This window comes from Epargyreus clarus, unplaced genomic scaffold (genome assembly GCF_041222505.1).
Source record: "Epargyreus clarus isolate Ecla_fem2 unplaced genomic scaffold, WU_Ecla_fem_2.2 ptg000006l, whole genome shotgun sequence".
Classification (NCBI taxonomy): Eukaryota; Metazoa; Arthropoda; class Insecta; order Lepidoptera; family Hesperiidae; genus Epargyreus; species Epargyreus clarus.
In genome coordinates this window covers 8,156,268-8,171,853 of record NW_027332214.1, presented here as the reverse complement: position 1 = coordinate 8,171,853, position 15,586 = coordinate 8,156,268, and the positions used below count along the sequence as shown (strand labels likewise).

General features: G+C 36.2%; 1 protein-coding gene across 2 annotated transcripts in view; it reads left to right on the top strand.

The window, feature by feature from the left end:
• kay (transcription factor kayak) overlaps nt 1-15,586 on the top strand; it is a 51,474-nt gene that overhangs the window by 8,876 nt on the left and 27,012 nt on the right. Inside the window, exon 1 of one of the 2 annotated variants that reach the window (XM_073073943.1) lies at nt 1,663-1,970. The exons of the other annotated variant lie outside the window; for it this stretch is intronic. Coding sequence (XP_072930044.1) covers nt 1,860-1,970 — 111 coding nt within the window. The 5' untranslated portion in view covers nt 1,663-1,859. Of the gene's footprint in view, nt 1-1,662; nt 1,971-15,586 lie in introns of those variants that run through there. 2 annotated transcript variants of the gene reach the window in all.

The following is a 15,586-nucleotide window of genomic DNA, read 5'->3' as shown; positions in this document are numbered from 1 at the left end:
ATTTCACAATATTTCACCTTGACCCGGTAATATTTAAGTGGAAAAAAACCCTGTGTTGATGATGAAGCACTTTTAGTATTTTTTATAATACTGGAGTAGACGAGCATGCAGCCTACCTGATGGAAAGGGGCTACTGCCGTCCATGGATAACTATAATCAACCTTAGATAAAATTAAATTCCTATCCGAGTTCGACTATGCGCCGCTGCCCATGAGGACTTAGATGGAATGCCTCGAAAAAGTATGTCTCCCGTACCAAATGGCCTTTACCTTAGTGAATAGTAATAAAAATCAATAGGTTCAAGGTTTTACAATAAACAAATGCGATACTAAGTTATCGCGATCCAACCCTCGGTTCGGGGAAATGATGCGATCATGCTTGTTGTGAAACAATTTCCCGGGATCCGTCGCCATGGTAACTGTGTTTACGCTTTACACCCTTCAGTATAACATCACGCTTATTTCTAATTGGTATACTGCAGTCCTAGTCATTGTGCTACTGCTGAGACCAAATTAAATGTAAGGTCTCTGTGCTGGTCATGGTAATTCATACCCAATTCATTATGCCACTGTTGGAACCAAATTAGACGTCAGGCCAGTTAGCCTCTGTGATCTGTAGGGAGTTGGTATACTTTACACACTCGAACCTATATTATGGATGGATGGATTTCATGTTTTGTAGGCACATGCCTAGCAACGAAGAAATCCAATTTAATTTAACCTCTGTAGAGTGGACATTGTCAATTTTTTTCTACAATATCTTTTATCTATCTAACTCGTTCTTATCGAAATTTAACATTGTCTAGTATAAAGAAATTGTCAAATATCAATTTTGGTAGGCAAAACATGGCGTAGATTGAGTATTAACAACGAGAGTAATACCATCTAGGATTCGTTGACATTTGAAGTAAGTATATTTCAGAAAAAAATGTTAACAATTTTTAAAAATATATGAATGACAATTTTCCTTCTATCACCGGTCTATTGCAACTATATTATATATAGCTGAATGTCTCTGCAGTCAACATTACTGCTAATGTTTTTGCTATTTTCTTCATATAATTAATTTGAAATCAACTTGCGTCTTAACCACAATACTGTCAATGTAGGTATTGCATATTTAAATTCATTGTTTTCTATACGTTCTTTGTTTTGTGGTTTGCAGATGAGTGGTTTAATGATAACAACGCTATACCTAATACATAAAATTTATTTTGTTATTCAATTCATAAGGATCGCAAATGACCCACTTCACCTTATTTAAATATATGTGTCAAATGCTCATTTTGTATTCAATAAGTTACCTACCTTCACACTCACTTCACATTAGTCTCATAGAGCGCTGTCCGAATTATAGATCGTACTTCTCGGAATCAAACTTGTTTATCAATTTTGCCATGTATTTTGGCTTCGTACTTCGTTCTCTCGAGAAACAAACTCTCTTTATTAGTTATTTCGAAAATATTTACTCCACGTGTCATGTGGAAAGCATTCGATTGAATCATTGAAACAATTTGAATATGTTTTGAAGATGCTGAAAAATTTTGGCTTGGTGGACGAATTGTTGGAATACCGCGTAACATATTGCGTTCCGGTTCTGTGATAGGATTTGCGCGTGCGCGGTGCGCTCGCCACCATCATACAAAACTGCCGCGACCGCGCGAACTGACTCAGTCTGATATAAAACATTCTAGCTACGAGTACGTTTACATTCAGAAGCCTCCTCATGACTCATACCTTTATCAACTAGTGAATTGACACGCCGCGATTGAGGTTTTCGGCCTTGCATTCGATTTTTTTACGCGTTAACTTTTAGTGAATAATTATTGGGTAGGACTGTTTGTTGTGAAAGCAGTCTTCATGTCTCAGCTGGTGCCGTACCATCTCCTCAGCTGCGAGCAAGACGACAGTCTCATGTTCGCTAACGCCACGATGTTCGACTACCAACCAGACGACTACAACAAGCCAATAGTGAGTATTATCATTTATCATAGTTTTGACAGTGCAAGCAATTCTATTCAACCGGTGCTCCACAGTGTACACCGCCACACATTCCGTGACGAGACTAGTAAACAACTTTCCAAAGTTTGTTCACTTCGCGCGCAATTTCGTCATGTAAAAACAAACATGAAAAGAAAAGCTTTTGTAACGATCCTTAACTTCTTTTGAAAAAAAAAAAGTTCATATCATTTTTACTTTTAATGTTCCTAACCTAATTATTTTTTCGTATTTAGTTAAGAACATTATACAAACATTTGGATTTATATTTTCCATTTTTTTTTGGAAAACTAAAATGTTGCCTAATTTATTACTAATTAAAATATAATTCTAATTTAGATTTAATATGAACAACATATTCGGTGCATTGAAGTCTGTAGATTTTTCTAGACTTAGGAAGCTAATAGCTATGGTTTAATAAAATCACTACATATAAGTAGGTTCTGTTATATCGAATAATTCACCTCATTGCTGATAGATGGCGTTACAAGTCGTATCATGAAATTGATAAGCGTTGCAGTGTTGTAATTCTTATCAACGTTATTATGAATAATGGTCTATTTTTGTTTTCAAATAAATAATCAGTTATTAGGTTGATATGAAAATTGTTTTCGTACTTTGTACATACAATGTTACAGTTTTTATTGCATACGCTTTGTTGGAGTATTTCGCTTACTTAATAGTCAATGAATTATCTAAAACCAATAACATTAAGATTTATTGTAGTATTAACCTATTTAATTCGATATTGTCCTCTAACAACTGAGGTTCAGCTCCTGTGGTCAACCATGAACCTATTTACGTCACTACTCGTACGAGCGATGACGTCATGCTATGATGTCAGAGATGTCCCCACTAGGCTCCAATGCCTCCGCGCAACCGATTGAGAAGTTCCACGAACTTGTTGGCATCTGTGCCAATATTAATGGATCCGTACCATTTGTTCGTACCATAATATGTGCAAATAATAATTCTATATTCAACTTGTTTTTGAGAATTGTTTTTGTTCGAAACCATAGCCAGTTCTGGTAAATAATTTTCCTCGTACCGTTTTATTAAAGGCGGACAAATTTTACCTTGTTACAATATCACGCGACTAATGTCACGTACCTACATTGTATATTCCATTAGAATTGGCTAAGGCGTTTTTATGTAAACTATTTCATTCAGCACTTCCTTAACTAACTATTAGTTGCTCAATTTGAGTCTTTGTTGTGTAACAATTACTAAATGATAAACTTTTAGGCAATATTCGAAAATGTTCCTTCCAATCATTGTACTTGCAAATTAAGTAGTAAACCAAATCGTATCAATAACTACAGGCCTGTTTTAACAATTGCGAATTGGTAAATGTTTTACGGGTCACACAGCCACGACCGTCACAGCCCCAGACTAGTTTACTTTCAAAACATGTTTCGTAGGTACTAATTCTATGCATGAATGAAATCCTTGGGTATTCCCAGTGCGGTGCAGCGTACTATTTACAATACATAATATAGGTAACCGAGTGACTCAAAATGTTAAATTGAAACCTATATCGTATGCCGCGTCAAATGTATACGTATGTACGTTCTTTGTTCCGCGTGCCCTGCCATTTGGAGGTATTGCATCGGTCGGTCTAGAAACAACTGATCTTTTCGGATCTGATAAACGAGTCTATCAATTGCGCAAGATCACAACCGGACTTGTCGGTCGGCGGGCAGCGCGCCGGTAGCGATGGTAACCTTTGCGAGGCGAAAACTTCAAGTCCGGCTGACTTGACCTACATCGCGCTTGTGAAATTTCTCCTGCGCCTTGCTACTTCCAAGAACACACGTACGTTTGGGATTCCCCACTCGCTATTCCGCCGCGAGCGTCGAACGCTGCCAATTTTACCTGCTTTTCACAATTTTTTGCATTGCAACAAAAATACTAGTTCGCGCTATTAAATCGTGTCGATTATTTTTTATTAGGTCCTTGTATTGCGTCAGCGTCTGCTGCAAACTCGATATTATGTATTTGTATATTCCTCGCGTCCTTAGACGTTTTTGCACGTCTATCTGAGTACCGACTTGATTTGAAACAATAAATTGGACTAACTAGTTGAATCGAGCAGATGCGTTTGGTCGGGCGACACCTATTAAACGGTCGTGGTCAATAAAGCCCGGATGTAGACAATTTGTTCTAATTGTGGTGGACTTAAAGTCGACCACATGGTAGACTAAGGAATCATTTTAGATATTATGTGACGTCTTAAATTACATTCAGTAGTCGTTGAGTCACTGGAAGAAGCGCTGATCGTTTAACATATATTTATTCCTTCATTTGTTACCAGTTTTTCTTCTAATATTCTGATACAACTATTTCTACTATCGCATATTATGTAGATATAACACGTTAAGTAATCTACAAATCGTACGTGATTCTGCGAATCGCATGATTCATCGGCGATTAGGTCCAAAGATCCGTAGTAAGCCGTTTTCGTTGATACTCGTATCTTTATTTATGATGTCTATGCTGAATTGGCACTTCCTTCCTTGTTACTTTATACGACGCAAAATGTGTTTTGTTGCATTTAATAAGATTATACTAAATTACGCAGTTAACTAATTTTGTAGAGTCGTAATAAGGGCGATAATAGTAAGATAGTAGTAGATTTCTTATTTTGATTTTGTTTGTATAAGACATTCTAAAAAATATTTATCGGTATTTCCGTTAAAGTCATTATCTGTAATCCTTTGTAATCCTTAGGTTTTTAATAAAGAATAAATAAATGGATATTTATTTAATTTACGCGTTATATCATACTTTTTGTGGTCACGAATAATCGTACTCGTACATAGTTCTAATTATTTCTTTATTCTGCAAAATATGTACGGTTGTGACTAGCAAACCAAGATAAATAATCAAATTCTTGTTCACTTAAGCACATCATCATCACAATAAATCAATCTACCTAAATTTTGCATACTAAAGGTCTAAACTGGAGAATTTTCCTTAGACGTAAATTGTCAAAATTCTATTTTTGGCAGGAAAATACATTATTAACAGGCGTTATACATTAACGGTCTTATTCATAAAAAATGCTTATAGAAGGTTTTAAGCACTCATTAGTTAAAGTGTTCGATAAGCTTATAAAACGTTCTATAAAATTGCTTATTCATAAACGTTCCATAAACCTTCTATAACTAATGTGTCGCTAAAGTCAACTATAAATGAAAATGTTGCCATTATAGTGAAGTTCGGCGAACAAATTGACAAATATCCATAGATAAACATCATTAAATGACATTATTTCGTACTAAAAAAATATTCTGTCTTGACATTCTTGTCAATGCCTTGTCAATAAAACCAAATAACATGTCAGTGTCAATGTATTTGTAAATACCGCGAATTTAAAAATATTTTATTTGTTAAAATAGGATATTAAGCAAAAGTTGTTAAAAGATAAAGGAGTGAAAATTGGTTGGATATAAATGTTTTGTTAAGTTTCGTTTTGTAAACATTCGCAATATCTTATGGCAGTAAACATTGTATTTCAGAAGGTGTACCAGGATCTCCGCGATCTAATTTACGATCATTACGTACGAGATCAATTATAAAATTTACTGTCGATTTATTAAAGCGATAACGCTTCCGAAAGTCTTCGTCGTTTAAAGAAAACGGATCACTCTTTGGTGCAATGTTCTTCGAATTGGACGGTTTTCTAGATTATTAATAATATCTAAGCTTTGTAAAATTTGCATTGTAATTTGAAATAGTGATATAATAATGTTATTTATCGGATATTTAAATAAATTATTTCAAGTTTATATACAAAACGGACATTGCCATTTAAAATTTATTCAAAACATATTGTCAAATTAGGTTAGTAATCACTAATCAGCTGATGAGAGTCCGCCATCTTTGTCTTATAGCACTGTTATAGTAGGGTTCTGGCCTCTATAAGTTATAGAAGGCTTATAGAACGGTTTAGTGCCTAAAATACGTTTATGAATAACACTTTTTGACAATCGTACTATAGCAACGTTATAAGTGTGCTATAACTTTTTATGAATAAGACCGTAATGTCTAGGTGTGTTTTGTTAATGAGTAATGTATGATTCAATTCATAAGAGAATATATCAACGAGACACGTACGTAATGTTACTTAATGTACTTTATTGTATATCATTATAGAAGAAATTACTAACTTAAAGATATAGTACTTCGAGTAGACGCTTATGGACAATAAATATTTCCATAGTGACCTAAAAGTGGTAGCCTCGGAAGCAAATAAATACTGTTGTTACTGTTAAGTGGTTGAACCAGTCGTAACAATAAAGGTCGGCGGTGACTTCTTTATTACCTCCGTTAAAGATAACTTGACCAATGTTATCCATTTTGGTCCATTACATAAAGTGTTGCCCATTGTCTCCGATACTAACATCGCTACTTTCCTAAAAGTCCTTCAAACGCTCCTTTCAAATCTCAAACGATAATGTCTGGCAGCTCTTGAAAGGGGAACAAAGATTCTGTTGTCTTTTATTGTTCTAGTATGGTTTTTGTGTTTATGGTCCTACTGAAAAACTGCACGTTTATTTCTATTCTACCGTTACCAAGTTTAATATTTATAAATTTGTCTCTAGCAATTTCTTGCACTTAATTGATTCCAATTGATTCATCTGCAAGTATGTAAATAGACAAAGTGTGTATTTTTTTACAATTTCACTTTTGTCACTGACTTATTCAAGTGTAACCGCAGAATCCAACCGCACATACGACACGAGAGTTATCGTTCCGCCGACGTCAATAAATTAGATTGCAAGTGACTGAGCGTGTTAATGTTGCCTACGCATGACCCTTTCTGTTCTATGAACTATGGCGACATGATGCAAAACAACCGTGGAAGGAAGGCGGGAATGGGTGGTGTGTAAACTACTTAATATTTGGTCGTAATTCCTGTGTCACTATGTCGCGTTTTGTTACCTGTCGACGGAGGCACTATGTCACTGCGCCCGCGCCCGACGTATTCCAACATGCCACCCACGTTCAAGTTTGAGAATTGCTGTAACTTACTGCTTGTTATTAACTTAGGTCCTGGCTGGGTTACAATATAATTCTCAGAATTTATACGCTAACATATAACCCTGTAGCTCTGGATTTTGGTTCTTCAAATAATACTTGACTACTTGACTGTTTGAATTTGAATCTGGGTTTTGTGCGTGCATCTAGTGAACATTTGAGTTTCTATATCTCTTTATGCCTTCCTCAAAATATCTTCCTTATATCATTTAAAGCAAAATTTCCATTTTAATCCTTTGGATTTTCCATTAGCAACTCCGTCCGCGTGCATATCTTTAAAAACCAACTTCAAAACATAAAACACGCGTTGCACATTTGATCCATACACACATATTATGGCCGATAGTATTGCAGTGACGAGGACCGAGGACGATCGTTATCGTACCGGCCTTAGATTGAAATGCAAAGCGTGATATGCGGTATATTAATATAATCATTTCGATGAGTTATGGTGCATGCAGCCCAGATGTTGTACATGCGTAATGAGGAACGTTCTGCACTTTTATGACGCTTATTGCATACATTTCGACGAATTAGGTCCAGGGCTAAAGGACTTAATGTTGCGTTGGTATCGATGGTAGGATATTAAGATGTTTAAGAATTGCATATTTCATGCTCGCGTTTATTTTATTTAATGTAATAACAGAATTGATTAATATATTGCGTTCAAATTTTCCTTCTTTTTAGAACTAGAAGAAGATAAGAAAAAAATACGTTACGTTAAATTAAAAAAAAAAAAATACAAGTACATCGTAAGACATTTGGTTAAATAAAATTATGGTAGCGTATAATAAAATTTTAATAGACAATTTAGTGGAAAATTGGATATTATTGGGTTCATGCCATAACAACACATTTAAATTACAAGTCGTACGTGGAATGTGTATTCCGAAGGCATCAAAATGATATATGTTCAAAGTTTGTATTGTATTTTTTCTTTTAGAAGGTCAATTTGTCGTTGATTGATGCTCCCGGAGCGTACAATTTAGTCACGGTGCTTATAAAGGCCAAACACGAATTACAAACAACAAAGGAGTTTCTCCTGAAGATCCCTTGTATTGTTATAAGGGTGTATTGAATTCCAAACACCGTCAAATGTTTGCCGATTGTTATCTAGGAGGCCATTGTGAGAGTTATTTGCTTTCGGTAAGCCCATATTTTACTTATAATGAAGTTGGTAACGCAAAATTCGGTTACACCAAATATAATGATATTGTTAAGGATTTTTTCTATGCAATACCAGATTTTGCTTCACTTTTCAAGTCCGTCAATGGTAATACACAATCGATCGTATTTTGAAGTAATACGGGTGATAATGCAGTTGACAGGGCTGGGGAAAGTAAACCAATTAGGCAGTTTGGAAGCTCCGTTAAGTTAAGGTGGCAGTTAAATGTTGGTGGGCACACTTCGGGTCGTCCGGGTGCCGAGTGAGTCATCAAGTCGGCTCGCCTGGTATTCCGGCGGACATTCAATACATATCTCTACATAGAACCAGTTAATTATTTATGAAATGTTCCGACAAAAAGGTACATTCGTCTCGGTAATCTCGACAAAGAATTCTCGCACAAATTCGCCAACTTAATTTTCTTTGTTTCACGAAGCAATAACAATTACGTCACGATAATAAGCATGGAGCTGATATTTACAACAGCTGCTAAGTCCTTGTTCCGATTATGGGCATGAGTCGTGCTTGCAGCTCCGTAGATTACTGACATTTTCCACGTTTCCGCCTTGACTGCCTTATTAAAAGATGTCATACTTACGGGTGCAATGCACGTGCACTAGATTATTGTTATAAAATCCTATGTCCTACATTTATGCACCATTTACATGGAATTGCAAGACCGCTTCTTATGGTAACGTATAAATTGACCCACTTGCGAGAAACAGGAATGTCATTCAAAATGTGTGGGAATTAAACTTGAATCTATATCGTATGTCGATACGTACGACTTATAATATGTGGACGTCGATATGAGTTTAATAAGAAACAGGATATGAAACGTGTTAGTGTTATGTATACGATATATGATCTTTATTATGCCCTCGACACAATGGAAGTTTTTTTTTTATAATATAAGAGTAGCAGACGAGCATGCAGTCCACCTGATGGTAAGTGGCTACTGCCGCCCATGGACATCTGTAATCAACCCCAGATAGGATTAGATATTCCTACCTGAGGTCGGTCACAGATGCGCCGCTACCCCTGAGGACTAAGCTGGAACGCCTCGGAAAAGTCTGTCTCCCTTACCACACCCTTCAAACCGGAACACAGCAGCGCTTAACACTGCTGTTATTAGGTTGAAATAGGTGTGGCGGTGGTGCCGCCGGAGTCGAACCACAAAGGGTTCTACCACCTTTAAATAAATTAAGTAAATTAAAGTAAATTAAAGTATTTCAATTATAGTTTATTTTCTATGGTGAAGCGAATTATAATTAGTAAATGAATTAGAAATAAACATAAAAACATAGACTTTGTTGTGAAATGCTATCTTTTAATTAATTTAATAGAGGGAATAAAATTTTAGTTTTACCAGTGTTATCTATTATATCTATTCGTGGTATCTACCTCATCCGTGACACTATTGTGAGTGCTGAATAGAATAAACTTTATTCCATCCCACAACAAAAATTGTGATAGACGGCACAATAACAGCTCTCCAATACCGACGCCATTATTTAATGAACCCTCGTCAGATGAAAAGGTCAAATTATTTGAAAAGATTAATCTCATAATTCATGTGGGCCTAATGCGCCTCGCCAGATTTCTCGGCAGCCTGGCTTATGTATATGACATTGATTTTGTCGCTCAAACTTTTTTCTAACTACCTGTTTACAACTTCGTATTTTCTCCGTAACTTTTGGTATTTTTTTAAGGTTTACTCCTTTAGGGCATTCAGGAAAATGATGTAAGTGAATTTTGACAAAACCGACAACTAAAAATGACATCATCAAGTCGAAGAGTCAACGAGACAATACAAGCTTACCAATAATTTTCTAATATTTTTTACTATCTAATTTAACTTCTTGTATTAATATACTCTTTTTTAATTATATATATATATATTTTAAATAAAAGAAATAAAACTTTGCCAACTAAGTAAACTGTTTACGTGCTTATATAAGTACGCACAGTTTATACAAGGTTTTACATAAGTAACACGAAGTTTTTCATTGTGGCAAAGTTTATGAAGAATTCATTCATGTCACAAATCTCCATTGAACAATATATTATTCGGGTGAGCGATCATTTGCGCGAACATGCAAGTTTATCGAGTGTAATGCACTCGTAAAGGTTTACGACTTCGCCTGCATTTTCAACGTCAATGTTATTTAAATCATTTTTTGAGATCCTCTTTATTCTGGAATGAGATTTTACATCGCTGATTTTTATTGACGTCCGATAATTCAAGTTTATGACATTCCGCTGAATATTGTTACTCGGTAATTTCAATGGGTTTTTGTTCGCTTTTAAAAGGAATTTGGCGCGCGTTGGTCTCATCAAGGTCAATAAATAATAAATTAGATGCGTTTGTATGAAAAAAATGTTTTCTTAAATACAGAAAGAAAGAAGAAGAAGAAAGAAAATAATTTATTCGGCAAAAAATATACAATAAACACAAATAGAAAATTGCATACAAAAAAAATATATAATTTTTTTTCTGACCGAAAAGGTCTTCACTCAGCTTCAATGTTTCAGGTAAGCTTAGTCACCTGAAACGCTGGTATTCTGTGGAGTCTGTAACGCTGGTATTCTGTGGAGCCTGTGTAAAAATAACAGTGTTTGAATACGAAACTTCTTTGGTATTCTTAGTTGAGTTTTACAGTAAACAATGATTTGTCCATTGATTATATTATCATTATCAATTTTACTAATAAACTATTTGTATTTATTTAACAATTTAACCGAAAATATATGTTTTTAAAACTACAGTGTTTAGGTATTAAAAATGTCTCCTTTAATGTTGACTACTTGAGTTAAACGGTAAACAACGATTTGTGGTCCGATTGTCTGCTTGTTTGCTGCAATTCTTCGAATCCAATTTTGTATTTAGCTACTCCCACGCAGTTCATTATTCCGGTACATGTCAAAAGGTCTTACGTTCTATCGGTAACGTGTTTTATGTTCTCTTGTTGGTTTTATCTAAATCTTTCCAAACCAACTACAATTATGTTGTAAGCTTACTATCTTTCTGCAAATTTAAAAGTATAGAGTTTAGTATTTCTATGTTTTTTTCCAAATTTCAATCAAGTAATGAGAAATTTAAGTCAATGCGATATACCGAGAACGATGTTAAATAAATTACATATTTTGCATATTTTTTTCACGCATCACTAATCTTACTTCGCTGGAAACTGATTTTCCTCAGTCTTTCTCTTTCAGGTTTGTTTCCATTTGTGGCTAGTTGTATCAAGCCCTTCCATGTATCTTGTAGTATTGTTTGACTTCTTATAAAACATCGGTATAGGAATCATATGTTATATACCTTAATTTTCTTAACATATCAGAAATGTTTCACCTCTAAATTTTAAAAAATTGAACTTTAGTTATTAAATTAACTGTTCAAACACACATGTGGGCGTTTGAATCCAATCTTAAACCACTTTAGAGCATATTTAGAACTATTAAACTTGTTTAATTTTTATGGGTAACATCGTAAAGTTTATATTTTAAACTCTGATGTTGTTTTAGTAATTACATTGCTGCAACCAATGTATGATGTTGCAGTTGATACACTCGTTGTGGTCAATATTATGAACTTCTTTAGTAAATCGATCGTATGTCTGTTGGTTTGCATGGATCAATAAAGTGCTCTGTGCTATGCATTTCCGGTCAAATAGTGCTTTCAGAATTTCGACATTTGGTTGCATCATAGGTGGTCAAATATCGGTTGCTCGTGCTCGACATACCCGCACTAATTCAATTATTCCGTTTATGTAGCGAGCGGATCGCGTTGCATATTGAATTTCTGCTGGCCCGACGTACCTCAGCCCAATTAGGAGGACACTAAAAAGGTTCTGCGTTTGTTTGCGCCTCATTGTTCTCACCGGTATCTGGGCTGCCGCCGTAGTTTCGCAATCGGTGTTCTGTTTCCTCGTCTTTTTAAGGAGTTGAAAGTTGTCGATTTTGCTGCAAGGCGGCTCTACACGGTGCAGTTGTGAAATTGTGCGTAGGTGCGGTGCATAATGCGCGGGGGCCTGTCTGGTCGGCGGCGACGGCGGCGGTAGCGGAGTCGTCGCCGGGTGCCGAGGGGCGGCCGGTGGTGTTTACGATGCACCGGCGGCGCCGAGTGGGGCGTAGGCGTCGCCGGGGGGCGTCGCGCCAGGCTTATCAGACGGCGGCGGGGCCGGCGCGCGAGCCTCACTCCACGGTTTACCGCTGGCCGCGCGCCTCGTGTTGTGCACGCTCGCTGACACCGGTTTTAGATAACAAAAACCTTTGTCCAGTCGAAGCATAATATTTACACGCTGCGTCCTCTGCACCGCGTAGTTTCTGAGGGGGTTTTCCGACGCCGACCGACATCTGTCAACCGATTGTTTTCGTTGCGCGCACGCGTGTCGCGCCTGTTGTATCAAGTTACGACAAGTTTTGAAGTTTTTTCATCGGTTAATGTTCTTTGTTGCATAGTGAAGTGCGAATATTGGATTGCAATTGCAGATAAAGGAATTCGGTGAGTTTACTGGTAAATTGTAAAATACTGACAATCGTCCCTTTTATAGTTCTCGTTCAGGATAATGATGGCAGTGTTCGGTTAAAAACAATGTTTTTCCTCATTACCTCTCATTGCATCATGCTTCGCCAATGAAACTTTTATTGCTGTTTTTTCAAGGATGGTAAGTGCATTCCCGGCGGGAAGGCCGATAAAGGTTTATTTTAGTAAAGCAATCAATCATCGGAGAGCTAATAGGTTCGGTAATCAGTTGCCATCGGCGCGTCGCGTGGTAGTGGCGGGCGCATGTGACGCCGCGACGCTGCGCGCGCGCACCGTGTCATCGTTCGCGGTCAGTTGAACGAACCCTCCGACGACCGACGTCAACCTTGCCATAATCGCGATTATTTGCATCGCCATTGTGCCCACACTGGGTTGTAAGCTCGCTTCTAATTGTCCTGCTAACGATGCCGACAATGTCCACTAGCTCTAACTCTCTACATATCGCTCACGCAGGTGACATTCGATCATCCAGTAGAGTTCAATAGGTTAAGTTGTGAACTTGACCAATCAGTAACTGATAAAGTTATTGGGAATAAGTAATATTTACGAATATTTTTGATATTCGTTACTTAAACCGTCCTCTTTAGAATTTGCATACAATCAAATTTTGTATGTTTTCGAATATTATTTTTCCAAATTCCTATATTTCATAATTAAAGGGATATTCACGGCTTCAATAGTTAATGCGATAATGCAATTAATTACAAATACAAAAGTAACAGTTAAGAATCACTATAGGTGGTCGTTATATCGTTTCTAACTGCGTAATAAACCACTTAATAACAAAGATATGTAATTGATTTATTCGCAGGCATTTTGTATGACTTCTTTGTTATAATTTCTTTAAATAAATGTTCACAGAATTGTAAAGATTCTCTAAAAACCAATCTGAGAAAGTATATTAACATAATTGTTCATTTTTCAAGTATTAGTTTTAGGAGTCTAGGGTTATTGGTAGTTCTTGGCACGATACAACTATGTACTTAAAATAACAGATAAGGGGACCCCGTAACAAATATTTCACGATAGACATTATTGACCTTTGAAAGTGACTTTGAAGGTCTGTAATGTTTTGCAGTGAATTCTTCACATTGTTGCCCCGATAACAAGGTTTTTACTATGTTGATAGTATAGGAAAGGTAGATTATGGCATAGAATTGCAAATAGTATAAACTTTGAAAGTATTTTTAACTTTAAGATTAATAACAGTCTATGTTGAAATTAACTTTAAAGGTTATTGTTTCAAAATGTGGATGGATGAAACTTCCACAAGGAACCACACTAGGTCCCACTTATTTCTATTACAAGTAGTGGTAAACATTATAACAACGATATTCTTGAATATAGCTAAGGCTACAAAAATACGCAGTGTATTAAGAATTGAGGGCCAATGATGACCCTATTAAGACCACCTTTAAACCGCATCCCTTTGCTGAGGTACTGCTACCGATACCCACTTTAGAACATTTCCTATAACCATAAAGATTAAGAGTTGTATGTGTAAATACAAAGGTTTATTTTACTATTAACGTTCCTTCTGGGTAATATCGATTATCTTCCCGATAAGATTGCTAATAAACAATATTGGTCGGACGTCGCTATCAGAACGATGGCTTTCAAGTATACTTGTCCAGTGTACACAGATAAGGATGGAAAGGCAAGGATTTTAGTATTCCGGGTTGCGGCACTTCAAACACTGTACTGCCTGTACTGTCCTAGCGTTATCTAGTAGGGATGGCGATTTGAAATAGATTCTTGGGTCCAAAAAATCAATCTCTAGTAACGGATCCTAAAACATCGAAATTCGACTTTTTGATCCTGACGAACTATTGTTCGCTGATAAATATACAACAATATCTTGAGAGGTACACCCCATTATAGTAGCCTTTTTTCTATCTTTTGGTTGTATTGAAAATACGAACTCAAAAACCAAATCGAAACAGACCGATTTTAAGAAAATCGATATTTAGGCCTCGACTTTTTGGTGAATCGATTTATCACACTTCAATTCGAATGGATTTCAGAAACTATCATTTTCGGATAGAATTGCCATCCCTATCATCTAGTCTTTAGTCAAGGTAATGGTACTATGTACCTACGTACAATATACGTTATATCGTAGCACTTGTAACGAATAGGTAGATACTATGTATGTATGGAACTTATGTGATTGAACTAGGAGAATAAATATAAAGCTTTTTATAGTTTGGTCCTTACTATTTATTATTCTTATATAACGTATAACACTAACTTATAAAAGTATAACACGCAAAGAAGCCCCGTATTAGACTTTTAGCCTTTCCAGTGACTATAGAATTTTGTTATAATAAATGCTTACCTAACCGGGATCGAACCTGAAACCTGCTTTGTAAACCGTTAGCTTAAACCTGAAACAAAGCAGGTTTAAGCTAACGGGCAGGTAATACTAATATACAAAATAAATATATTCTTATTTCAATACAGTTGCTTTGTTGGTCCTGAGGGCTAAGTTGAACCGCCTCATGTTATGCCTTACTGTGAGCTTGTAAAGGGTCCGTAAACTTACCTCGCCCTTCAGAAGTTATGTGATATATGTGATGACGATGATGCTGAAGAGTAGTTGTGACGGGATTGCTTCCAAACGTATTGTGAATAATTTTACAACCTCAACCTTATATCAAAGATAAATGTCTGGTGTTTTAAACGTTTGTTTGTTTGTCTAGTCTTAGAAATGGCTGAACCGCTTACCATTGGAATTTCACCCAGACATCCCATAATTTATGTAACATTGCGTGTTTTACGTGTAAAAGGGTTTAGGGTTAAAACGCAGGAGGGCGAAAGAAATAATAAGGG